This window comes from Anarhichas minor, unplaced genomic scaffold, assembly GCF_050575085.1.
Source record: "Anarhichas minor isolate MPS153535 unplaced genomic scaffold, ASM5057508v1 ptg000027l, whole genome shotgun sequence".
In the NCBI taxonomy this organism is placed as follows: domain Eukaryota; kingdom Metazoa; phylum Chordata; class Actinopteri; order Perciformes; family Anarhichadidae; genus Anarhichas; species Anarhichas minor.
This window is the reverse complement of record NW_027466473.1, coordinates 17,672,207-17,697,523: the sequence shown is the minus strand read 5'-3', so window position 1 is coordinate 17,697,523 and position 25,317 is coordinate 17,672,207. Positions and strand designations below refer to the sequence as shown.

Here is a 25,317-nt window from a genome sequence, read left to right as displayed (position 1 = left end):
GGCTGCTGCTGATGCTGCGACCGTAGCGAAAAGGACGGGTTTTTTTTTCTCCCTTTAAAAAAAAAGAAGAAAAAAAGCATGTCATGGACACGGTTTCACGGCGATTAGGACTCCACGCGCGACGAGAATCGATTTCGAGGTACGGTAAGGAGAGATGTTTGTAAATACGGCCGTCGGTAGGTTTAACATTGTCTGCACTGGGAGTTACTGGGACTAGCAGGCCCGGTGGTTGGTTCATCTCAGCAGCTGTGCGAGATGCATATTGGGCTCGGGTTTTTTATTCCGCTGGAACCCAAACATGTAACACTGCAGCAACACATACCATCATCGTGTAAAATAGCACAAACAAGAAAAACGAGCCCCCCCCCCTTTTTTTTTGAGCGTGTAGCATCGACTCAGCCTGCATGTCGGAAGTGGCAGAGCTTGGCCTGCACGAGCAAGCCCTCCGAAGATGACGAGGATAGAGCTTGTGTAGGCTATTTTTTTAAATGATTTTTGTTATCGCCGTGGAGGCGCCATCGTGCACACGACGGATGCTCACGCTGCATCGAGCATCATCTCCGTGTCTGTATTTTCTGCGGCTGGTGGGGCTTATGGTAGCCGTGGGCCTGGCTACTTGTTGTGCGGTGAAGCTCCCAGCTGTTGGTGATTGCGCTCCAGGTAAAGCCTGGTGCGCATTGTGCTTCTCCACATCAGGCCTGCGCGCGGTATGGTTTGCAGGAGGTGCATTTTGTTTCTGCTTGACAGGTCATCACACATTACTGGCCATGTTTTTTTTTTTTTTTTGAAAGGATGCTGCAGTGATGCATGCTAGTCCACAGTGGTGAGCTGGCAGGGGCCTCCAGACTGAGGCACAAGGGTCTGCAGCCTGCAACTGCCTGAGGGTGTTACACTAACCTGATTTATCACACATCACCCCCGCTGGGAAGGCATTTGTCCCACTACTGTTTTAGGGTCAGCACAGATGCAGGCTAAAGGGACTGCCCTCAAGTTAATAGTTTATAGATTGACTTACATAAGAGTTCAATAGCACACATCGATGGAGCAATGTGAAACAAGAGGATACAATTTTAAAAAACGACCGGGATAAAGTTAGATGGATCATTTTGAACGGGAACGGGAGCTCAATTGTCACAATAGTGACCCTGATTCAGTCGGGCAGTTTGATTCCCATATGGCAATGATGTTTCTCTTCCCTTTCGTTGGAGATGTCGTGTTAATGTTGCTCCACAAAATTGTCACAGTTCGATTAGATCTTGAACTATGGCATTAATCTTTTAGTGGTCCTCTGTGATGGCCAGATGAGCACATGTGTCAGTGTTTATTCTGTATCTACCGGCTATCAAGTGTTTTTGCATTGCTATATATTGTCATACAATTCCATATATGCCACTTCATCTGTTACTGCTTATCTACCATCAGTGGACAATCTCCCTCATGTAATCGGTTGTTACATGATTTACATTTGCACTTTACTGCACTCCTTCCTTAATTAGTAGAGCCTTGTTTGTACGCTGTGTTGATATTTTGACCTGAGACGGATGGATGAGAAGTCGTTTTGTTGCCTGAACCAAAAAGCAGTTGACGTGACCTTAAAAACAAGCAGGAGAGTTCTGTTTGATGACACTTTGAACCAACTTATGTCACAACCAGACCCCAGACTGATTAAACTTAAGTTGCTCATTGACATTGGGGCTGTGTCGGGGCCAGTCTGACTTACTTTTGCACACTCGTCTTGCGTAACCTGGATTAGTAAAAAAAAAAAGTTTCCTAGAAATGTAAGATTTTGATTGCTGGAAAAAACAAACAGTAAAATAGATGAAGTCCCTGCAGGTTGAGCAGTTATGGACAGATCTTTCTGGTATATAAGGGAAAGTTTGGATGTAAATTCATGTTAATTATTCAGTGTTAATATGATCATATCATATATTTTTTGATAACGGTTTTGATAGAGTCAAAGGTTGGTATAAAACAATATTGTTATGTTTGCATCATGCAGAGTCATTTACTGTAGGATTTATTAGACTGTCTGAGTTTCCAGTTTTTATGTAATACATCAAATCATAATCAGATTACATATTAAGAGATACTTTGCCTTTGGACTTTTTTTCCTCAAAATCTTCCCAACCCTCACTCTTCTTAAAAAATAAAAGCTCTGCAGCCACATTTGTTGAATTTAAAATGAGTTTAAATTAATGATAGTTTGTCTTTGATAAACATGATCTCATTATTGAGGGTTTGTCGAGTGAGTCATTGACGTTAATCTTGTAAACAATCAAAAATACTGGATGGAAGATGCATCGTTTCTCTTTTTTTTTTATCCTGCTGATCAATTCTGACCAACATTTTGTCAACTGCTTCACTAAAGAGCTACTTATGTCTTGCCTGGCGGCGTGTATCCTCAACACAGTTCTAGAAGGCTTATGGAAGCTCCAAATATGATCCCCAAAAGCAGCCAAAGCTTATCCTAAACCTTTGATACTTACCCTAACCCAAGGCAAAGTATGGCTTGTACAATAGTTTGAGTGGATAGTGGATGACAGATGGCTGGTCCTGATATAAACAAATGTTGGGTCTTGGTTGAAAGGATTATTTTGGGAATGAAAAACTACAGAAACAAATAGCCTCTTGTTTATGGGCAGAAATAAAGATGTGCACTTTTGTCAAATCTAAACTATCTGCTGAAAGTGACCATTTCATGGCAGAACATGGTAGCTGCCTCTTTCCTTTTTTTATGACAAAATAAATTGAATGGTAGTGAATGAGCCCGATTTGGCAAAACTGATATGATATTGCTAAATGTAGCATTGGCATAAAGTCCAAATTATCATAAAAATGATTTAGTCTTTGAAAAAGAGCTAACGTTTGTCATTAACACCCAACAAAAAAGCCTCCATGGCTTCTACCGTAAGATCCTAGGGGTCCATCAGACTAAAGCCGACAGGCAGCAGCACGGCTTGCTTTTCTCAGAGTACCCTGCTTCACTCTGTCTGGAAAATCCAGCGCCAACACCCAAAATCAATGACTAAGGAGTCAAAAGTGGGTCATGGTTCCAGTTCTGTTTGATGTGGAAGATAATCATCATTGAACTCTGCAGTTCCATTGTGCTTTTGTCTTTCATCTTTTGGATTGCAATTTCACCGTATCACTGCTCTAATCAATCTACTTTCTAGCAGCAGTAAGTAGGTGTTTTCAGTGAAAAAAGCTCTGATGACACCCAATGGCAGACGGACCGAGTTAGCGACTAGCTGCTGCGGAATGTCAAATATCTAGCAGCTTGAGACTCAATTATTTATTCTCAGAAGTTAATTGAAACTAAAACAGAGCAAAAGGGAGAGCAGGTATTGGTCTTGTATTGTTCAGGTGGCCAAACACATGACTCAATGTGAATGATAATGGTCCTTAGTTTTAGCTATAGTTGTATAAGTAGGCAACTGTTTGCCATCATGTTAGCTATATCAACTTACCAAGGCGATAATATGCAGCAGCAGCTGTTTCCAGTGAGGAAGATGCTACCTGTCCAGCACCAAATGGCAGATGGACAAAGTTAGCGACTAGCGTTTAGCATCTGAAAGAGCCAAATATTTCCCTGAGGAGTTGGTTGAGACCAAAACAGAACTAAAAAGCCTGGTTATTATTGGACTTTTATCAGTAGTACAATGACTCCAAATGAATGCTAATGTTGCTACGTGTCTGATGGATGTGTAGGCAACTGTTTGCTAACAATCTTTTCAGATAGTAACATGTCAACTTTTTAAGAGCTTGCTCCCAGTGACCACAGGGAAACAGGCATCTCTACTGCAGACATGCAGCTAACTTAGTCATACCAAGAAATAAAGACACGGTTGCGTATACAACAGTCAAGTCAAAGTGTGTAAATCATAATAGTTCAGCGTTCAAGCCCCTTTATGATTTCTGAAAACCATGCAGGTAATGAATGCATTGTTTTGCAAAAGTTCCCATTTTAGGGCAATTTAAATTATTACAAGTGACGACGGTGTTGTGCATTATCTGCTTGACCGGCTCGCTAGTTCTTAGAGGAATAACGTAACCAGCTTTTGCAAGATCCAGTTCTTCAAACCCTTTCTGGCACGACAGGAGCAATTTCATTAACTTGTCTCAGTCTTTGAGATTTCTTCAAAGTCCATATAAATTGAGTTCTGTCAGATGGTGCCATTTCTTCCTGGAGAACTGTAAAAATAGGAATATGACTTTTTTTACTACTACAATTCATCATTGTCTTAGTGTCTGATTATATGTTTGCTGCACATGTTTAGTTGCTAAATGTTTGCAACCTCTAAAAGGAAGATACAGTCTATTAAACTGCAAAGAACATTATTGCAGTGTGCCTAATATGTGGCTGAGGTTGATCAAGCTCAGCTTGCAATGTAAGATGCTTTAAATCCTTTCTTTCAAAAAGAGATATCTCCTGCTATAACTTCCTGTGTCGAGATTAAATCTCTTCACATGCACAGTCTGATGAGTGAAGAGAGGGAGTGATAAACGGTGAAAGTAATACATTTAAAATAGAAATGGAATTAAAAATAGGTTAGATAGACAATTGAGGCAACATCCTCTGGCTGTGTTACGTTCATTTGACTAGCCAGCGGATTATTTCACGGTGCAGGCTGAAAATGGAATATGACGGTAATAGGATTGACTCAGGCTCACAGCAAATTCATTTCTAGTTTCTCCCTTCAGAGCAGTACCAGGCTGCTGCGGATAGTTTGTAGGTTAATATAGTATTAGTAGTCATCTGTGTTGTGGTTGGCTTCGCATGATGGTGGTGTATTGAGATGGTTGTGTATCAGTGAATCATCACTTTTTCTATGCTAATTTTTGTACATATTGTTGCGTAGCTTGACCAGCCACAATGCAAATGAAAATACAATAATAATAACAAAATATAATATGACTGTGACTAACAATTAATTTCATTATTTTTTAATTCGCCAATGACTTTCTCAATCGAAAATGTCATCCAATCAAACGCGACCTTGGGCGACTAGCTATCGACACCAGTCATTTAAAACCACTCTTCACCATTTGTGGATCATAGTAGCTGAAGTAGCATTATGGAGAGATAAGAATAGATTTGCGTTTTGCATTTTTAGCAGTCCAATCAGATTTAAATCCATCTCGTAACTGTACAGAGCTGAAATATATTCCATTTCACAATGAAATAGGTCACAGTACAGAAGTTAAACACGCTCTAACATTCGTCTCACTAGGACTTTGAGCAGTTGTTAATGGATTTTCAACATTTATGAAGCAATTGTTACTAAAAAAGAAATGACAAATACCAGCCAAAGGGCTTTTTCACAGCCTTTTCCAGAATTACTAGATGAATTCTCAACCAATAAGAAACCATTAGTTATATATTTTATACCCTTTATAAACGGCGCCTTACATCAGAAAGTGGTACCAAATAATAATTTGTAAAAACTGATCATGTATTTTTAGAATTAGATAGTTGTATAGTATTTTATGTATAAAAAATTAAATTGGAATACCTACAATTTAAAAAGAAAACTGAATTATGGTACTACATCAGCACCAGTATTGAGCAACTAAAGTCACTCTCCTGTATGATAGCTTTAGCTATTTGCTAAACCTCCTCTTCATGGAAGGTTTGCTTTGCGTGTTAAAATATGAAACCAAATGTATATTTACAGGCAGTCAGGTGGGAGTGCTGAGTGAAACACATGATTAAAGCACTTCTCTCTGGACTCATGCCAATGCTGTCACCATATTCATTATTTAGAAAGGCCTGGCTATCCCTTTCCGGATACTTTTAAGTTTCCTGACTAGATAAATCCCCCCCCCCCCCCCCCCTTTCTTCCATGTAGCTATTTATATATGGTTTCCTCTATGTCCTTTATTCCTCTACACTACATAGGCCCTTGTGAGGCTGACGTGTTTTGCGTCCTGGTAAATGATGAGCTATAATATTGTGTTCAACCATTTGAGTAAGTATGAAAAACACATTTGTTCCATAGAGAATGCATCAGTCTTTCTTATTATTTGATGCTATGCAAATCTACGACAGCATTAGGAGAAAAAAAGATGCAAAATAGCAGATTCGTAGCATTAATAAAGCATCAAACAACTATTCGTAACGTAAAGACATATTGTAGTAATGTCTGTCATTAACATCGTAAATAATGTTCAACATTGTTACTTTGCTCTTTTTATTCCGCATAATGTGCTGACAACTACAGCAGCCTGTTTACAGTCACTGGTCCAGTGATATTCATCAATACTTCCTTGAACAACCTCCATTAGTGATGCTTTAAAAAGTCCCCCATGACGCTGCAGCATGATGAGCCTGTGTGTACTATATGTGATGTTCATTTCTAATCGGAACCTTAAAATCTTCTAAGCTATGTTATGTCATCCCTCCTCAGATTATGACGGACACCATCCAACTCCTTCTGAGTCGTCATGGCTGTGCATGACTGTGCACGTTCATATGCACGTGCACTTTTGTGGCTAGTAAATCAAAAGTATACAGTAATATAACCCGTCATACTTAAGACACTGAAAACAGAGTCACACTTTGGGAAAATTGGGAGATTAGCATGCAAAATCATTTCTGATTTTAAATATTACAGCACACACACTGTATTTGTTGTGTGTGCAAATTCCTCAAACAAATGGGATAAAGCAATGAGCCTTTTTACAGTGTTAGACATTCAAGTGGTGTGGAAGTAGACAGTTACTACAAACGAAGTCATTTAGATTTGACATTCAGTCAGTCTACCAGCAGCACTCTCAGCATTTATGTGAATTGAATCAATTGCATGACTCTAATGACAACGTAATGAATGTCATAATGTGCACAAATGTGTATCTGCAAGAGCCTTAATACAGAGTCTTATGAGTTTGAGTTTTCTTAATATATTTGTTCCTTAGCTGGGTTCATATGCAGTTGTTGATTTATAGAAGAATTCCTTTGAATTACTTCTTAATTTAATTTCCCCTCTAGTTACTATCAATTTACACAGTCCTTTCCAGGAACCCTTTCTAGAAATTATATCAATTCCTTTCTTGAAAACTATTGTGAATTCATGGGGCATATAAAATACATCGTTACTGCTGTGAGCACACATTTATTGTTCCAAGCTGTACGTTTTTCCAGTGTTCGTTCTGTGAATCAGTTATCAGATCACAACCTGTTATTCAGAGATGATTACAATTCATGCAGATGAACTGTAGGTTGTGGTAAAGCATAATGTTGATGCCAAGTGTCAGTAGAGATCGGTTTGTCATTTTGTAATTAATCAATAGTAAAGTCACATTGTGTCTAATTACATTAGCTTAGTCAACCAGCAACAAAAGGATTTCTGGTTCGATCCATGACACGAGAGTGGCAGCAGCCTCTGCTCAAGAATGCATTGCCAACACAAGACAATCTAAATTGAATGGTGCAACACCAACTAACATAATAACATCCTCCATTTTTTCAATCATCAAGCATTATGTTGACTCAAAAAGTAAGTTTACTGTACGATGTGCATGTTATGTCTATTCCTGAGATTAAAGACACCATGTGATAACACATTTCTAATAACAGAATTATATGCCAATTAGATACACAGACATTTAAGATAGAACATTAGGTTATGCTATTTGTGCTGACTTAGTCGTTTTGATTACTTTTGACCCCATCCATTCATTCACTTACAAGCACATTAATTCTGTTATTAATGAGGTAAATCAACCATATAGGCTCTTTCTGCAGGCCACGCGCCACGATCTTGTACACATTTAATCTTCTTCCTCTTACACTGTTCCGATGACCAGCTTGAGCCTAAATGCCTTTCTGAATATATGTATTGTTATTTTGCATTGAAGAGCTTCACTTATTTACTTCACCCCCGGTTTTATTGGTCAAGCTAGCGGAATGGTTTTAGGTTTGACAATGTTTGTCGGTCGGTTGGTCCGGCACTTTGTTCCAGGCTGAAATATATCAGCAACTGTTTGCTGAATTGCTGTGAAATTGGGATGAGATTGGGTTCATGGTCTCCAGAGGGCCACTGTGGTGATCCCTTGACTTGTCCTCTGGCAACACCATGAGGTTGACATTTGTGGTTTTGAGTGAGCTTTCACTACAACTATTTAAACATTTTTACGATATATTTTACATTCCATCCGTTCTTCTTCCTCGTCAAAACCTTGTGCCCACATTCCCCAAAATGCAACTGCAATGCTGACAGGTCAGTCAGAGATTCAGGTGTGTTATGCTATCAGCGGCTAATGTAGCCTTGAGCTTCTAGCCTCAAGCAGAGCTGAGTAGAACATCCTGAACTAAGATGGTGAGCTTGGTGAACATTATACCTGTTAAACATCAGAAAACAATTTGAGCCTATTAGCATGCTGACATTAGCATATAACTCAAAGCACCGATGTGCCAAAGAACAGCCTTCCAGGGCCATGCTGGCTGCAGGCTTTTTGTTGTGTTCACATTTGGAATTATAACCGTCAATCTGCTTGTCATTCGTCGCATCAGTAATCTTTCACTATCACCTCTTCTCAACTCACCCTGACAAACACACCCATACGTGTGGAAGCTAGTCCGCACATACCAAAAGTCTCAAATTGTGTCACCTCTGCAGCCTGCACTATGTCTCATTCTGTCTTTCTTTGTCTCTCCTCCACACCCAAGCCCTTTTTTTCTGATAGGAGAATGAGGAAGAGGAGGAACTGGAAACCACTGGGAGCGCCTTGGGAAGTTTCTGTGAAGTCTCAATGAAAGCACTAGAAGAGCCTCTCTAGTATTCGACTCAATGGCCAAGAAAGGGCGTACGAAGAGCGAGAAGCCCGAAGCGCTCATCTCTGCCCTGCAGGCAGCCAATGAAGATCTCAGGTCCAAGTTGACTGACATTCAAATAGAGCTACACCAAGAAAAATGCAAGGTACTGTAGGCTACAACATCAAAATACATACATTTGTCCAGAATATTTCAAATATTGTAATTACAATTTAAGCTCAGTAGATTTAAACCTTGATGCTGCTCCAAAGTTTAAATCATACTGGCTTATAATCTTTTTTAGAAAGCTACTTAATAACTTGAGGTCCCAAAAAACTATGAAATTTAAAATGCAACCTTTACAGCAGCCTTTGGACACTACACGTTGCACAGAGTTAAGCTGGGTCTTGAACGTACATCTTGTGACTTGTGACACCATAAATTACATGCTTATTTTCAAGGCGTCCTTCATGTCAACAGTTCAGTTAATGGTTAAGCTCTTTAGGCTATTTGTGTACTGCATTGTACACTGTGCATCCATACAGTTAACTGTATAATGTCCCTAAAGGAGTTAATTCACAGCCACACTAAATAACACACTTGTAATGTTAAATATTGATGTTGTACAGACAGTAAAGCACATGTTGTACAGAACAGCATGTTTTGCTCAGTCCGCTGTATGTTACGTGTAGAAAGCTGTTAACATGTCACCTCACCTCACCTCACAAGAAGACACCTCTTTTACACTTGGTACATTATCATCGTCATTATCACAAACATTGTTTTGATTTTGTGCTTTGATTCATGGAAGTGAGTTATCCTCAGGGGAAATGATGATTTTTGGCCCTTTTTTAAAATGTTATTTGGACTTCACCGCACTGGGAAGTCTGCAAGTGCCGCAGGGCTGTCCAAATGCACAATTCATCAAGTCTACAAGGGGCCCCAAGCAAACTCTCTGCAGACTTTCAGAGAGTCTGCTTTGGGTGCAGACTTCACTAGACCATGCTGGGAAGATTACCCAGAGTTAGTGACGTTTGGATTAAGCCTTACTTGTAGAGGTTGTTGGAGGACAACACGGCTTGAGAGGAACACAGCAGGCATTACTCAGGGCTGATAAAATCATTTGGTCTTTGTTTTATTTCCAGTTAATGTCATAAAAATTTCAGTCAAACATTGGGTAGTAAAGGTACAGCATGAAGTATTAGATCTCGATCAAGAAAACTAAGCATGGTTGTAGTGTACACAGCATTTATTATTTTACCATTATTATTGAATGAAATATTATTATACCGGTAATTAGATATTTCCCAGATTCATTTAAATGCATGTTATTGCTTTGTCCAGGAAGTCATGTGAAAGTTGGTTCTCAAAAACACAACAAATATTAATAACCTTTTAACCACAACTAAATCCGTTAATCAAGGGAAATGAAAATAAAGATAAACCAGAGAGTCAAATCTTCAAAAACAATGACTGATGGCAACCTGCAGTTGTATGCTGGTCATGTAAAAATATTCTAATTCCTCTCTCATCCTCCTCTGCCACTCCTCTCAAAGGTGAGCAAACTGGAACGCGACAAGCTTCAGGAGGTGAAGCGGGTGCGAGAGCAGGAGCAGCACCGTCACACCGCCATGTTGACAGAGCAGCGGGCCAAGTGGCACGAGGAAAAGCAGAAGGAGCTCCAGGCTCTGAGGGAAAACCTAACACGACAGCATGAGCAGGAACTGGCCCGCCACGCCAAAATCAAGGACCAGGAGAACCAGAGGCTCAAAGCCGCACTGAGCGCCATGCGCGATGGCAGCGGAGAGAAGGTGAGGTCAACAGAGGGCAGTGAAGCTCGAGTATGATTCTGCAGTCGTGACACAGATATACAGTAATAAACAGATACTTTCCACCCAAATGAAATGTCGAAACAGCAGCTGTGGATGTAAACCAGGACAGAGCGGACAAGGCAGTCACCTTCACTGCTGAGAAAAAGCTCCAGATGGGGGGGAAGCACTAGAAATAAATTCTCATTACTCACCTTTTCGTCTCCCCAGATAATCTAAAAAAACAACCTTGTAAGGGTTGATGTACACAAGCTACATCAAAACCCTTCACCTCTCTCTCCATCCTGCGTCTTCAGGTGCGCACAGCATTGACCCTGGAAGCCAAGGAGGACGCACGCCGCTTCTTTGACCAGGAGCGAGTGAAGCTCCTGCAGGAGATAGTGGAGCTGAAGAGCACAAAGAAGCAGACCGATGAGGCTCTCAGCAACATGATCCAGTCCGACAAGATGAAGGCTGGCGACCTGCGGGTGGAGCACCAGCATCACCAGGAGCAGATCTCCAAGATCAAGTGGGACAGTGAGAAAGACATCCGCAGACTGGTAGGCACAGTCACTGCGACTAAATTCTTTACAACTGACACGATTGTGACCATCGTATTTTTATATCAAAATCCAATCACTTTTTTTTTTTCCAGTCCTCTGTACCTTTAAATCCCGCTACATTCTAAGGCCACTCACTTTTTAGCGGCCCAATCAAATGCAAAGGATTAGATTTAAATCCCTCTTGTAAATGTACACCGTTCAAATATTCGGTTTCACTGTGAAATACGTCACAGTACAGAAGTTAAAGACACTCTAACTCCCGTTTCACTGGGACTTTGATGGTATACTACTTGTGTACTACATTGTACACTGTGCATTCATACAAAAAAAACTCTTCACAAGAAGCGAGTAATGTCCTTTCAGCAATTTCTGAAACACACCATCACTTCCTCCTCCTTCCCTGTAGGTGGATGAAATCAAATCTAAAGAACGCACCATCTTTGGTCTGGAGAAGGAACTGGAGTCAACGGCGGGTTTCCTACAGAAGCTGCAGCTTCAGAAGGACGCGCTGGATGACCAACTGTTCCTCGTCAAGGAGATGGAGTGTGGCCTGGGGAGCCCGAAGAGAGAGATTCCAGGCAGAGCTGGAGATGGAGCTGAGCACTGTAGTAGCCCAGTAAGTAGAGAGGCTTATCAAGGAGAAGATCCACTCATATCAAACGTTAATATCAAATTATTTACTTGAGAGAAGAGAGAGCCTTCATACATCTTAAGCCCCATTTTTTTCCTTTGCTTTAGCCCTTGAAGCTAAAGCGCCAGTGTGCCGTGACTAGTTTTCTAACGCATGATTTGAGCAAAGGAGACTTGTGTAACCACATTTTAGCCATCACTCATATTTATCAAAGCAGCTCATGCTGACTTATGGCAGTCGGAATCCTGAACTAAAACTGAAAGCACAGCGTCATCTCAATCGTCGTATTGTCCCCTTACAGAGGAGCCATATGTACAAACGCTGAGCTTTGTCCTTGTGTGGACAGCTGGAGAGAATTGAGAGAGCAGACTCTGAAACGAGTGCATGCATGGTCTGGATTGCATGATTAAAGGTTGGTTAAAGCGTGTCAATTCATCAGCTGTCCCACTGTTAATGTGACCACTCATGGGATTAAGTTATAATGTCCATGAGATGTGAGCACATTACAATTAAAGTTTACAGATATGGTAATCATGTTGGCTTCTCGTGTGTGAAGTCCACTTCTTGGAACATGTTAGTAACGCTGAACTCCAACTTGATTTGGTAGTTTTGTTACAACTAATAGAATTACTGAACAAAATATTTAGTTGTTGCACTGTAGTTGTTGAAAGTGATGATGCAACATTCTTCATGGTATTATACTTAAATAATGTATTTTTTCCCCCCTAGTTTTTGATTGAATTAGTGAAATGATTGATAGTTTTTTTTGTTTATTTGTTTGTTTCAGGACTTGAGGAGAAACCAGAGGCGCCTTGCTGATCTCAACTCGACCATACGCAAATTAGAGGACCGCAACTCACTGCTGGTCGATGAGAGGAATGAACTGGTACGACCAAATTATTTCGTTAAAGATGGATCTCCTGCTCTGTCTTCCTTCTGTCACTTATCTTTTCCTCAAATCTCCCAGACTCAGTGTCCCCCTGTCCACCATCCTCATGTCGGTAACAATACATCCCTGTGTCCATTTCTCCCCACCAGCTGAAGCGAGTTCGGGAGACAGAGAAGCAGTGTAAGCCAATGCTGGACAAGAACAAGCTGCTGTGTAAGAGGAATGATGATTTGACTCAGACGATCCAGAAGCTGGAGGATAAACTCAAGAACCTGGCCAAGGAGAACCATGAGATGGTCAGCACAAAGTCACATTGTCATCATAAATAAGTGTAGTTTTTTTTTTGGGGGGGGCAATAGGGACAGACTGATTTATAGGTGGATATTGTAACTTTAGAGGACTTTCCTCTCTTTGTGCTGTTTGTCTGCAGAAGGAGAAGATCAGCTCCCATCCTCCGCTGAAGAAGCTGAAGTCTCTGAATGACCTGGACCAAGCACATGATGACCAGGAAATTGCCTTTCTCAAGCTTCAAGTCCTGGAGCAACAAAGCATGATTGATGAGCTGACGAGAGTATGTTGTTGTTTTTCATATAACGTGCAAATTATCCGGTTTTTGATCAGGCAGTTGGTCATGGTGTTTGATCCTCTTGTGGACATTGGATGCTTTTGTACCCTTCATAAAACACTGTAGTAAAATATACACAGTATAGTGTGAGACATCTTATTTCCATGTTTTTTTTGTTTGATTAATGTATAAAAAAGTGTAAGAATTGAAGTTTTTCAGATGATGGGCGACTGTGATGATGGGCGACTGTGGCTAAGTGGAGAGCAGGGCCGTCCTTCAATCAGAGGGTCGGCGGTTCGAGCTCCGCCTCCGCTAGTCCATGTCGATGTGTCCTTGAGCAAGACACTTAACCCCAAAGTTGCTCCCGTAGCTGTGCCTACGGTGTATGGATAGCATCTGAATTGTAAGTCGCTTTGGATAAAAGCGTCTGCTAAATGACTGTAATGTAATGATTAACCGTCTTAAAATTCGTAAAATTCAATTTTTGGATGTTATTTGCATACCAGTGATATTCTGCAGCCGAAGACAACCTGGACTATGAATTACCACCACTTTTGCTGTACCAACTAAATGTACAATGCACTTGTAACCAGGTACCCTGTGTAGCTTATTTTACAAATATGATATAGTAATATCCTTAATGATCAGACCGTAAACACAGAGCTCATGTTGGAGAACCACATGATAACCTCTAAGCTATTGACGTATGAAATTGGAGTTAGAAAAATCAACATCATATGATGCCTAACGTCTTTAGTGAACTGTGTGAAAGGTTGTGTTGTCATTGAGGTTGTTTTCTTTTATTTGATTTAAAAGAAGGAGAAGGAAAACAAGGATCATCTTACAGTGGTGGGTTGTCTTCTTTCCATTTGTCTGTTTTTCCAGGACCGAGAAAAACTACTGAGAAAGAAAAGGCATAAAAGAAGTTCGAGGCCAATAAAGGTAGAAATAATTATATGTGGTTCAATCTATTTATCTTTGAGTGTACTCCTTTTGGTTAATATTATATAATACCAGTAAACACATATTCAATGTTGATATCATTTTTCTAGGCTCTGATTGTGCCACAGAGGTGTGTTTAGCTGAAAACAATAATGGAAAAGGAAAAAGCTTTGATCTGATGTTAACAAGGCATATTGATTGTTGGACCTTTACCATCAGAAATTTCTAGACCTGTAAATCTTTCAACTTCTTCTTCTGCAGAGGCACATCGTAGTAGACACCTTCTTTGGGTATGATGAAGAGTCTATGGACTCAGAGACGTCTTCGGTGGCTTCGTTCCGGATGGACAGAACTCCTGCTACTCCAGATGAAGACCTGGAGGAGGTGAGGACTTGCCTCATATTCGTCACAGCAACTACATTTGCAATCGTGTCGACATGTTTTAAACTGTTCTGTTTTGATTCAATATCCGTTCAGCTACATCTGCAGAGGCATATACGGTCAAACAGTTCAGCCATAGACTCTGACCTCTAACCTGTGTGTGTCAAACAAGGGTCTAGCCAACGAGGAGTCGGAGCTGCGTTTCCGTCAGCTGACCAGGGAGTATCAGGCGTTACAGCGAGCCTATGCCCTGCTGCAGGAACAGAAAGGAGGTATTCTGGATGCTGAGATGGAGGCTAGGGTACATACACAGTGAGAAAATCACTGTTTTTTAAATTTTGTATTCCTGTCCAATCTATATTATTAACTCCTATTGAGTTTGTGTCAGTTTGTTATTGTTATTATTTGTTGTCTTGCACTGCGGCTCAAATTTCTGTGAGCTGGAGCAAGTTAGAGACATGAAACGTTGCCCAAGAACTGGAAATAATGTGCAAGTGCTTCACAGGAAATATCCAATTAAAAGATCATATAAGTTCTCCTGACTAGATTTTACACCTAAACCATAGGTCCGATTGCTACCAAAATGTCTGTGGTTCATCAGCACATAACTAGACCAAAGTCAACCACCATTTGGCCAATCATCACAAAACTTGCAGGATATGTCCACAAAAGTTTCATTCAGATCGATCATTAGGGACAGTAAATCAAAAACAGTTAGGTTAGGATATATCATCTGACAACAGTGAACCACGTTTGTAAAACTATTGTGAAATCGCTTCATATTTTCGATTTGGCGATTGGAAGTGGTTATCTTGTGTTTGTCATGTGTTTTGTCCTCATAAAGATACATTTTGAATTGATTATGTAAATTTGGTTAAAATTGGATCCGTGCTCTTCAGTTTCTTCCAAATACCATATTTCTCTGCGTATTAAATCCCCACGTGTACTTGAAGCTGCCAAAGGCTTAGAATCTGTAACGTTATCAGGGCTGTCCTGATAGAAATGATTAGTGTAAAAGTCTAATGTTGCGGGCAGGTTGATGGTACATTCACAGTCAGATCATAGGGCTGCTTTAAGGCTGTGGAATTGAGTATACATAAATATTTTTCCCCTGCAATACCGGCACAGACCCTATGGGTTCATGGACCCCCACTTGAGAAACAGTACCCTAGTGGCTAATGGAAGTCCTTGTTACTCATATTTCAGGCTCAGGAGCAGCTCCAAGCAGAAGTTCTCAGGTATAAAGCCAAAATAGAGGACTTGGAGAAGGAGCTGAACCTGAAGGGACAGGTAGGACACACAAGTACACGCGTGCATGAAGGCAAATTACATGTAGGGTGGTGGACAAAACAACAGGAATACCACATAATATATAATTATTAGCAGCACACACTGAAAAAATGATATATAAGAGGGCAGCTTGACAGAATAGGGCAGAATTACAATGTTCACTCTTTGAGTTGATACAGAGGACTGGGTTATGAAATGTGTTGTAATGTGTTGCATTTCAGTTCCTCATTAAGGGCAAAATATACAGCAAGAAAAAGATTGATGGAGAGACACAAAATGTTTATTTGTTATCTTTTAATTCAATGCCTTGGGGTTCCTCCTGTCCTCTAATGAAAGTAACACGTTGTTTCACTGCCACGCCATCACTGCAAATGTTGAGTTTATTGTTTTGCTTAACGGGGGATATCTGTCTATGCATTAAGTGTCTCTGTCCTCTGTCAGGACTCCAAATGGGTGGAGGAGAAGCAGCTCTTCTTACGAAGGAATCAGGAGCTATTAGACAAGGTTGGACTTTAACCGTAGTTTTATTTCCAATAATCAAACGGCGTCAGTCTTCCTTAAGATGTTTGTGATTGCACCGTTCAAAAAGTATCATTCAAAGAATTTTGATTTGTCAAAAATATATTTATGTCATTGTTTTTTCTCGTGATTAGTTTCTTTCTTCTGTGCACAGCACTGGTATTATTTTAAAGTAGCATTAAAATTCCCTGACAATCTATGATTTTTTTATCAGTTTGATTACACCTGCTACAGGTGGTACATTTGGTGTTTAGCATTGTTTAAAGCCTCACAGCTTTGAGGTACTTTCCTACAGTTATGCCTTGCCTAATTGCCACTGTATCAACAACATATTACATAACATACTGACTGTAGCTACAGTCTAAAGTTCCGGACAGCTGCCTCTTCCTGTCTAATTAATTCTGTCTCTCTTTGGTGTCCAGATGGAAAAGATGGAGTCAGACTGCAGTCGACTGCAGCAGGAACTGCAAGACTCCAAAGATCAGAATGAACTGTTAGAGTTCAGGATACTGGAGCTGGAGGTGAGTGACCTTTCCTTTGTTACAGTAGCTAAGTGGAAATCCTATCGAGCTAGCCATTCAGCCATGTGGACAAAATGCCCGCTAGTCTGTCAGTCAGGCCGATTATTAGCTGACAGTGGTCTTTGCTTTTCATCTGTGCTGCAGTGCAGATACTGACGGCAGCTTGGGAGGGCCTAAGCTGCCACCTAGTGATCAGAGAGGAGAACAGTTCGCTCAGATGTGCTCAGTACACTGGTACACTGTGATTTATCCCTAAATGATATTAAAGGCTGTCATGGCTGCTTCTTCAGAGTAGAAATTTGTCTGAAATATGGGTAGTCAGCATTTTCAAGGTTGAACAAAGCAAAAAGCAGCACCTACTTAAACTTAAACATCATCATTAAGAAATAAAAAGTGCACAAGTGGGAACAAGGATTGTTCAGGGAACTGTGTTGCTGTCTGAAGGGGACAGTCCAAAACAAGCCAGTGAAAGTGAAAATACAGTTTCATCCAGGTTTAAAACAGAGTCAAGAGAGACTCGTGATGAAAGTTTCAGTTATAGTTCATCCTTTGTATCATCTAATGTCTACTTTTGTTGTCGCAGGAGCGCGAGAGGAGGTCCCCTCCATTCAACCACCTGAGGATGCATCCTTTCTCTGAGGGAGTCAGTGCTCTGCAGATCTACTGTATGAAGGAGGGGGTCAAGGTACGCAGTGAGAGGGACTCGTCTGCTTTAATTATTGTAATTAATCATAAAAGCAAGAGATACCGCTGTGACAGATCCCACAATTCTTATGGCCACAGCAAACTACAGGCTGTGAAGATTCATGTTTTAATTGCATGCAGTGTCTTTTGTTTTAGTAAAGGTTTAATATCAATGGACTCTGAACATTTATAGTGTCAAGAAATAAAAATGAAAGCTAAAGGCCTTTTTTGTATTCTGTTTTCTTTACAGGACGTGTGCATACCTGATCTCATCAAACTTCTAGATATCCTGGGAGACAACGGGGTAATTCATTTGGAATTCACAAATCAACATATGATGCCAAAACAGACCCGTTATTAATAAAAGTTGTTTTTTTCCATTTTTGTATAGAATTTAAGAAATGAAGAGCAAGTGGCCATTATTCAGGCCAGCACTGTTTTGTCGCTAGCAGAAAAGGTACGTTTGGAAACCACATCATGGTTCTTCATACAACATGAAAACACACACAGAATAGTTGGTGCTGACTCAGGTTTTGCTGTTTGTTGCCCTCAAGTGGATTCAACAGATTGAGGGGACGGAGGCAGCGCTGCACCAGAAGATGATGGACCTGGAGATAGAGATGGTGAGTCAAAACAGTCCTGTGTTTTTTTACAGGATTTTACCTCTCTGATGTCATCAGTAGCCTCTGCTTCAATATAATATTACTTTTACTGGCTCACATCAGCTTTAGTCCAGTGTGATATGATTGAAGCACTTAGACCTTAGTTATAAAATATTGTATAATATAATTATAAGAAGTTTATTTTGTATAGCACCTTTCATAGTACACAATTTAAAAAGTGTTTTACAAAAATATGATATTATGAAAAGAAAAAAACAATAAAAAGAAAAGAAAACAATAAAAAATATCAGTAAAACAGATGTTAAAAACACACAACAGTTACACACACTGTGCAGCACAAGGTGACACAAAGGCCAGTTTAAATAAAGGAATAAAAAGTAACCACTGTCTCTGACCTGCTTGTTCTGCACAGGAGATGTTCTGTAAACAGAAAGGGTATCTAGAAGAGGAGCTGGACTACAGGAAACAGGCCATGGACCAGGCCTACTTGGTACGTGTGTGTTTGTGTATCCTGTATGCATCACTTTATAGGGACAAAATCTATTCACGGTCAGATTGTTGGAGGTCAATTCCTATATGGAGGAGACTCATATTCAGGTCCTCACAAGATTTCAAATTTATTTTCCAAGTTAAGACTTGGTTTTAGTGTTGTGGTTAGAATCGTGACATGCTTAGGTGAAGGTTTGGGGTTATGCATGTAGTAGTTATGGTTAGGGTTGAGCCTGCAAGGAATGTAGTAAAGTTAATACAAAGTTGTACATATTTTTGCGTGTCTGACCTAACAAGCAATCCTGTCTTTTCCTCTCTACAGCAAATCCAGGAGTTGGAAGCAACGTTATACAACGCCCTGCAGCAAGACAAGGTGCTTCCTGTCACCACATATTACTGACTTATTGTTATGAAAGCTATGGTCAATTTCAAACACAAACACAAATTGTTTTTTAACTTGTAAAACATCAGTGCGAGTATCTTAAGTACTAGAGGGGTGAAGTTAATGAAATCAAGACATCAATTTAAATATCAAGAAATGCGTCATAAAATGTTTTTATTAATGTCCTTTTGACGTACATCCTTGTGATTATGCACATCTGGAATATTGAGTCCACGTGACCAATTTATGAGGTTTATTGCAGATGAATTCTCGAATGATTATAGAAACTTTACAATCATAAACACAGATCAGAGAAACAGGCTTCCAGGAAACAGAACAGTCTTATTTCTTTAGAGCCTCTGCTGACACAAGGTGTGTTCACATAAGACCATTAGTACCCGAGATAACTGTGTTGAGAAGTGTTTTTATGCCGCAGACAGCAGCGGGCATTATGTTAACGGTCATCCGTTCTCGTGAACACTATATCTCAGGAACGCCTTCTTCAAGTTTGGCTCAAACATCCACCAGGCCACGAAGCTGAACTGATTAAATTTGGATTTTCTTTTTACCATAATTCAAGAATTTATATGCTATTTCTGACAATGTCCTATAAATGTCTAATAGGATAAAGTGGTGAAGTTTATTTTGGTGTCCACTGTGTCTGATGCCTGTCTTCTTCCCACAGGTGATAAAGTACGGCGAGCCTCTGGATGAACTTCAGAAGGACGAGCTGCGGTCGTCGGTGGAGAAGCTGAGGAGGCAGATGCTGAGGAAGAGCCGGGAGTACGACTGCCAGATCCTCCAGGAGAGGATGGAGCTGCTGCACCAGGCGCACCAGGTCCGTCTATGTCTGTACCGGTGATTTATGTGTTTTGTGTGTTTCATTTGAAATCTCTCTGACAGTTTTCTCTGTGAATATTTGCAGAGGATTCGTGACCTTGAAGACAAGACGGAAATCCAGAGGAGGCAGATTAAAGACCTGGAGGAAAAGGTAGACCATGTTTCATGTCTTTCTGTAAAAATAAAATAAAATACGTTCACTAATTAAGCTTGAACACAAACTGAAATGCCACCAAGTTCATACGTTTAAATGTCTTTGCTGATAGGCAGCCAAGATAATGGAATTGTGAAATCAATCTCAAATTTAATTTTGAGTGTATTTCTGTTCTATTTCTTCTCACATTATGTTCATGAAAGTACTCTTAAAATGAAATATGAAATTCTATTCTTACATTCTCTGTACAGTGAACTTCTGCTTCTGTCTCTGCTGTTACTAACATCTTGAGTGTGCCTCTAATCCTCTCACTTTCTTTGTCCCTTCTTCATCTCTTTCTGTCTCTCTCCAGTTTTTGTTTCTGTTCTTGTTCTTTTCTCTCGCCTTTATCCTTTGGCCTTGAAGTCTTTGGCGTGTCCTGTAGCAGAGGTGAGTCCTGAGGGCTTTGAGTAGAAAGTTCAGTCCACGTCCGTCTCTCTTCTGGACCTCGGTCAAATACTTTTCCATTAAAGCAGAACCTGCGCACCAAGTGTTTTGGCTTTGTAAAAGCTGGGAATACTCTGGCTGCAGAGCCTGACTCACAAATGCATTTCCTTAGCATTAGTAAGACTTCCTGATATGTGCTTATGACCTACAGAATATAAGCAGGTCATTTATTGTTATTTTTAAAAATAGTTTTAAAGTAATCTAATTTGGTATTTACTCATCATAACGATCAAATGAAACCAGATTTAAACAAAAACAGTCATTGTTTATCTGTAAATACTGCAAATCATCAAGTGAGAGATGTATTGATTGTACAATAAAGTCGACACAAACCATGTGTCAAAATACTCATCTTGGCCCGTACTTAATCCTCAGAATAACAGTGAATATGTAGTTGTTTTGAAAAGGAACAACAAACCGACTAAAAACTGTGCAATGGCGACATTTTGTGACAGTCTGCTCTTTTGTTGTTATCTCAATGTGACCACTGGGAGGATCCATGCTCTCCAGAAGCACAATTTATTTGACCCTGGTCTGCTCACTCTCCCTCCTACACATTTAGTAGCTTCACCTTGCATTCACTTTGAAATACTCAACTGTCATTCCTTCTTTATCTTTGCACTCTCAACATATTTCCACTGTGGCATTTCTGTTAACCTTCATGTTTTCTTTTCCTGTATTTCATCAGCACATCATCTTTACTTGTTGAAAGGTTTCCAGGCAGCTCAGAAAGCAAGCAGTGCCATCAACGTCATCATCTCTCCCTCTCTCTATTGCATTTGTTTGTTGTCACCTCTTGGCTTTTAACCCATGTTTCTACATGTGATTTTAAAATGATGCATACAGTCTTTGGTGGTTGAAAATGGTCTTGCAGGAAAATTCTGTCGTTTTTATTTCAGCCACTTGGGGGCAGCGCAACAAGCTTTGAGAACAACACGGGGAAGTTATTGTGTTATTGCTAATTTGTTTCACATCCAGCAGCTACAGAGGACCACTTGTTTTCGCCTTTTAGCTCTGGTTTGGTCTCCAACAACATCTGAGAAAAATATCTGGTGCTTTAGCATTCAGTCATGTCAACCCTTTGAAGGAACGTAAGACTGTAAAGTATGAAAACAGTATAGATTACCTCAGAGTATACTCTACCAATTAACTTCCAGTTGTTTTAAAGATTGTGGTTTGCTGAAGGATTTGCTGAAAAATTGCTAAATACTAGAATACTACAATATGAATTTTAAACCGAACAAAATCTGCAGTGTATGTTAAATTAAATTAGCTTTGTCACAGTACTTTTGACTCCTAACTCGTTGTGACCTCTCTCTCTCTCTCTCTGTCTCTCAGGTGGTGTGTCAGCTTGGAGATCTTGTTTGTGACTGCAGTGTTATTTATTTTCTGGACAAGTGTGGAACAAAGTGCGTAGCAGTGGCTGCTAGTGTCCTCACATCAGTGACTGCTGTCAGTATAGGTGGATGTGTCGTGTGTTGGCTGTGGACGTTCCACTTCAGATTTTATTCTTTTGTTTGTTTTTAAATGGGGCTGGGGTTCTCAGGATACTGCACAGGATGACGTTTTGTTTTTTTAAGAGCGGTGTTGGACATTAAATGTCTCTCCAAACAGCTGGGAGTATACTGCACCAGGCTGCAAGAATGACACACAATTAGTGAGACACTTCCAGTAGATGCAGAGACACAGACACACATATACCAACGTACACACAGTTTACAGACACGCATGCATATACAGACGCATGCAGATGCAAACACACTCACACACACATGCTTTGACAAATCCAAAACCAAAGCCTGGGAAATGTTCTCTCTGCCATGCAGGGTAATAATATGTCATTCACCAACATTTAGCCACCGCGGGAATACAAACGGAGAGAGCTACTGATAGACAACGAGACAAACAAGCCACCGGACCACAACTTCTCTCTTCTTCTCTTCTTTTTTTTCCAAAACCCGGAAGGACGTTCTTCATGAATGCAACCTCTTGGTGAATAGAGGCGAGCCAACTCAGGGGCCACGAGTGCAGAGGCCAGTACTGGTCTCAGGTCAGATTATTATGAGGAACACTATGGGACATGGCGAGTCACCGGGCTGGCCTGCCCTTGCTGTTTTCAGAATGGTGCTTACACACGCTGCTTGAACTCTCCAGAGGTTAAACCTGGGGAAAGGGCAGAGCTGCGCTGCAGAGGCTGGTGTGTAGAGACACTAAAAGGGGGATACAGGACACTCAGGTTGACGCGTCTTCACTGGACAAACATGACTTGCGAGGAGAGGTAAAAAGAGAACAAAAAAGATCACGGTGGGAAACGACAACGTGGATGTCCACAGATTGTCAAGCCACTTCTTCATTTATCTCAAAAACCAGCAGACTGTAAGAGCTTTACTCTCTGGTTATCTTTCTTTTTAAATTTGTTTTTTTACACCTCCTACCACCAAGATACTGTGTCCCAAGATTTCCACTGAACTACATGCTTATTCTGTACTGTAATATATACATTTGTTGATATGTACATGTCGCTGAAGTATTTTATTTAGTCTCCCCTTTTCATTTCTGTGAATAGTTGCAATTCTATTTTACTCTCTGAAGCAGCTTGAACAGTTGATGTAGTTTATAAATGACTAAAAAGGGTACGCATTGCTCTGTTATATTGTGGTGACGGCTGCAAAGATGAACTTTATTTCCTTGAAAATTATAAATGAAAAATCGCCTCCCTTTTCTTTTTTTTCTCCCTCTATCACACACATAATACTGTATTTATGAATCTTCTGTCTAATAAATGTTCTGCTCTGTTTGGCCAGCAGTGGGTGCTGGTTTCACCTGAGCGACTTTCCATTCACCCTTTAAAGTTACACAATCTTTTAACAAACTTGTAAATATTTTCAAACTTGCTTGCAAAATATCTTTATCAACTCTTGTCGGATGATTGACAAATTCAAATCTAGCAGTTGTGTCATCAGTACTTCCTTGATGCACAAAAAAATGGATACAATTTAAATTCAACAGTTGAATTTCATATGACGGAAAAGACGGAAACAATCATAACGCCACACATTTTTCTGTCCCAAGACCACTGCAGGTTCCCCTGTTTTTTTACTAACAAAAATGTCTTTGATACTAACAAGCCTCTTTCACAAAACACGACTTGCCACTTCCCCAAAATGAAACGGGAGAAAGTGAATGCAACATAACACCTGCTCTCCTGTCAAGCCAACTGCCCAGGCACTGCAATATTTACTAGTATAGGCCGTCCTTCTTCCCTATGTACCTGAGCTGGTGTATCGTCCACCATACCACCCCTCCATTCACAGGTCTAGTGGATCAAGGCATCTCATTACATAGCGGACAGTAACTATGACCCACTCCATTCACTTTACCAAGGGGAATGACTGAGACTATTTTTGTGCAGACTCAGCTAACTAGCAGTTGCCTTAAATGCATTCCCCCCCCCCCCCCTTTTTATCCGCTTGTATGTTCCTTTTTAGTGATTATTTTTTCAGGCGGTTGATATCATCATATAATGTTATGTATATATATCTTTTTTCTTTATTTCACAGAGGAGTTCTTTTTATCTTTACCCCATCTGTCTTCCAGCGAGACTTCAACCCTTCCTCCTAATTTTGTCTAGATTATTACAGAAACAGAAAAAAGGAGCAATGCTGTAAAAAATAAAACAAAACATGGCCTTGGACCTTAAAGAATAAATTGTCTTCTTTTTGCATCTTTATTGCAGGTATGCTTGGTAGGGGTTTTGTGTTGAAGGTGAGCATTTCTAACTATAGTTACTAGTTAAAGTTAAAGAATAATAGTAACGGTTTGAGACATTTTTCTCATTTAGTAATTTGTCATATCTACAATTTATTCTTTAAAGAAATATATTTTAAACTTTTTTAGCAAGTGGATTATTCATGAGCTTGTATTTCAAAAGTCTCAACACAAAGTCCACTTAGTAGCTTTCCTGGAGGTGTCAATCATATGACATGATCTTCAGCAGATGAAGTTGCACCGTGTTATTGTTTGTGTTGCATCTTATTGCTGACTCCTGTCATTGTCTATTAGTGGTTGTCATCGGTTGTCCCTAATGGGGCTCTGCTTTCTTCAGGTCAGGAAGAGGGAAACAGGCTATGAGCTCAGTATCTGTTATTCTTCCATCTGATGTGCGCTGGACACGTTTCACTCAATGCACAGAAATAGCAATAGCTAGTATTTACTGACACGGGTCAATAGTATTCTTCAACGCAAATGTCATTATTTTCTGTGATTCATTCATTCATTCATAAAAACATCTCAAACATACTAGGGCTCAGCGTTAAACATTTTAAGACTTGTGATACATTACGAGAATCATAAAACCTACACTGAAGCAGTGAAGGCTTCAGTAGTCTCACAAGCTTGTTTTTCTTTTCTGTAATGCAGGACACAGAGCTGGGTCAGTCCAGGATAACAGTCGGTCTTTTCACTTTAGTCCTGACTCTCCTTGCCAAGCCAGAAGAGAACAGGGGTCGAGCCAGGTTTTGAGTTTTAGAGCAGTCCAGCCAAAGTATGTCTGTTCTGAAAGCACTTCTATCTGTCCTCAGCACCCACACGGGTCACTCTCAGAGGTTAAAGTGTGCACTGAATATCTGCCTTTTCATTTTAAAACGCATCCTGTGAAAAGAGTTTGTGTGACATTTTTATTCTGCATGTTTCTCAGTTTCTAAACACATAATACCAAAAGACATTGATGTGTGTAAATAGAAATAGCTTCCTCTGCAGAACATCTACTGTAGATGCTTTTTCAGCACAGAACCTCAGC

General features: G+C 40.2%; 1 protein-coding gene across 3 annotated transcripts; it reads left to right on the top strand.

Annotated features, from left to right (window-relative positions):
• Positions 1–8,789: 8,789 nt before the first annotated feature.
• On the top strand, positions 8,790–22,511 carry jakmip2 (janus kinase and microtubule interacting protein 2). 3 transcript variants are annotated; one of them, XM_076101737.1, is made up of 22 exons: positions 8,790–8,918; positions 10,309–10,563; positions 10,878–11,120; positions 11,530–11,739; positions 12,542–12,640; positions 12,793–12,939; positions 13,074–13,214; positions 14,094–14,150; positions 14,412–14,534; positions 14,704–14,832; positions 15,738–15,821; positions 16,263–16,325; positions 16,763–16,861; positions 17,445–17,546; positions 17,796–17,849; positions 17,937–18,002; positions 18,100–18,168; positions 18,581–18,658; positions 18,980–19,030; positions 19,725–19,877; positions 19,965–20,030; positions 21,858–22,511. In XM_076101737.1, the coding sequence occupies exons 1-22, from the start codon at positions 8,790–8,792 to the stop codon at positions 22,044–22,046; spliced, it is 2,607 nt and encodes an 868-aa protein (XP_075957852.1). In that variant the 3' UTR covers positions 22,047–22,511. The 3 variants fall into 3 exon arrangements, with proteins under 3 accessions (XP_075957852.1, XP_075957853.1, XP_075957854.1); XM_076101738.1 differs by lacking the exon at positions 21,858–22,511 and adding an exon at positions 20,386–20,436; XM_076101739.1 differs by lacking the exons at positions 16,263–16,325; positions 21,858–22,511 and adding an exon at positions 20,386–20,436.
• The last annotated feature ends 2,806 nt before the right edge of the window (positions 22,512–25,317 follow it).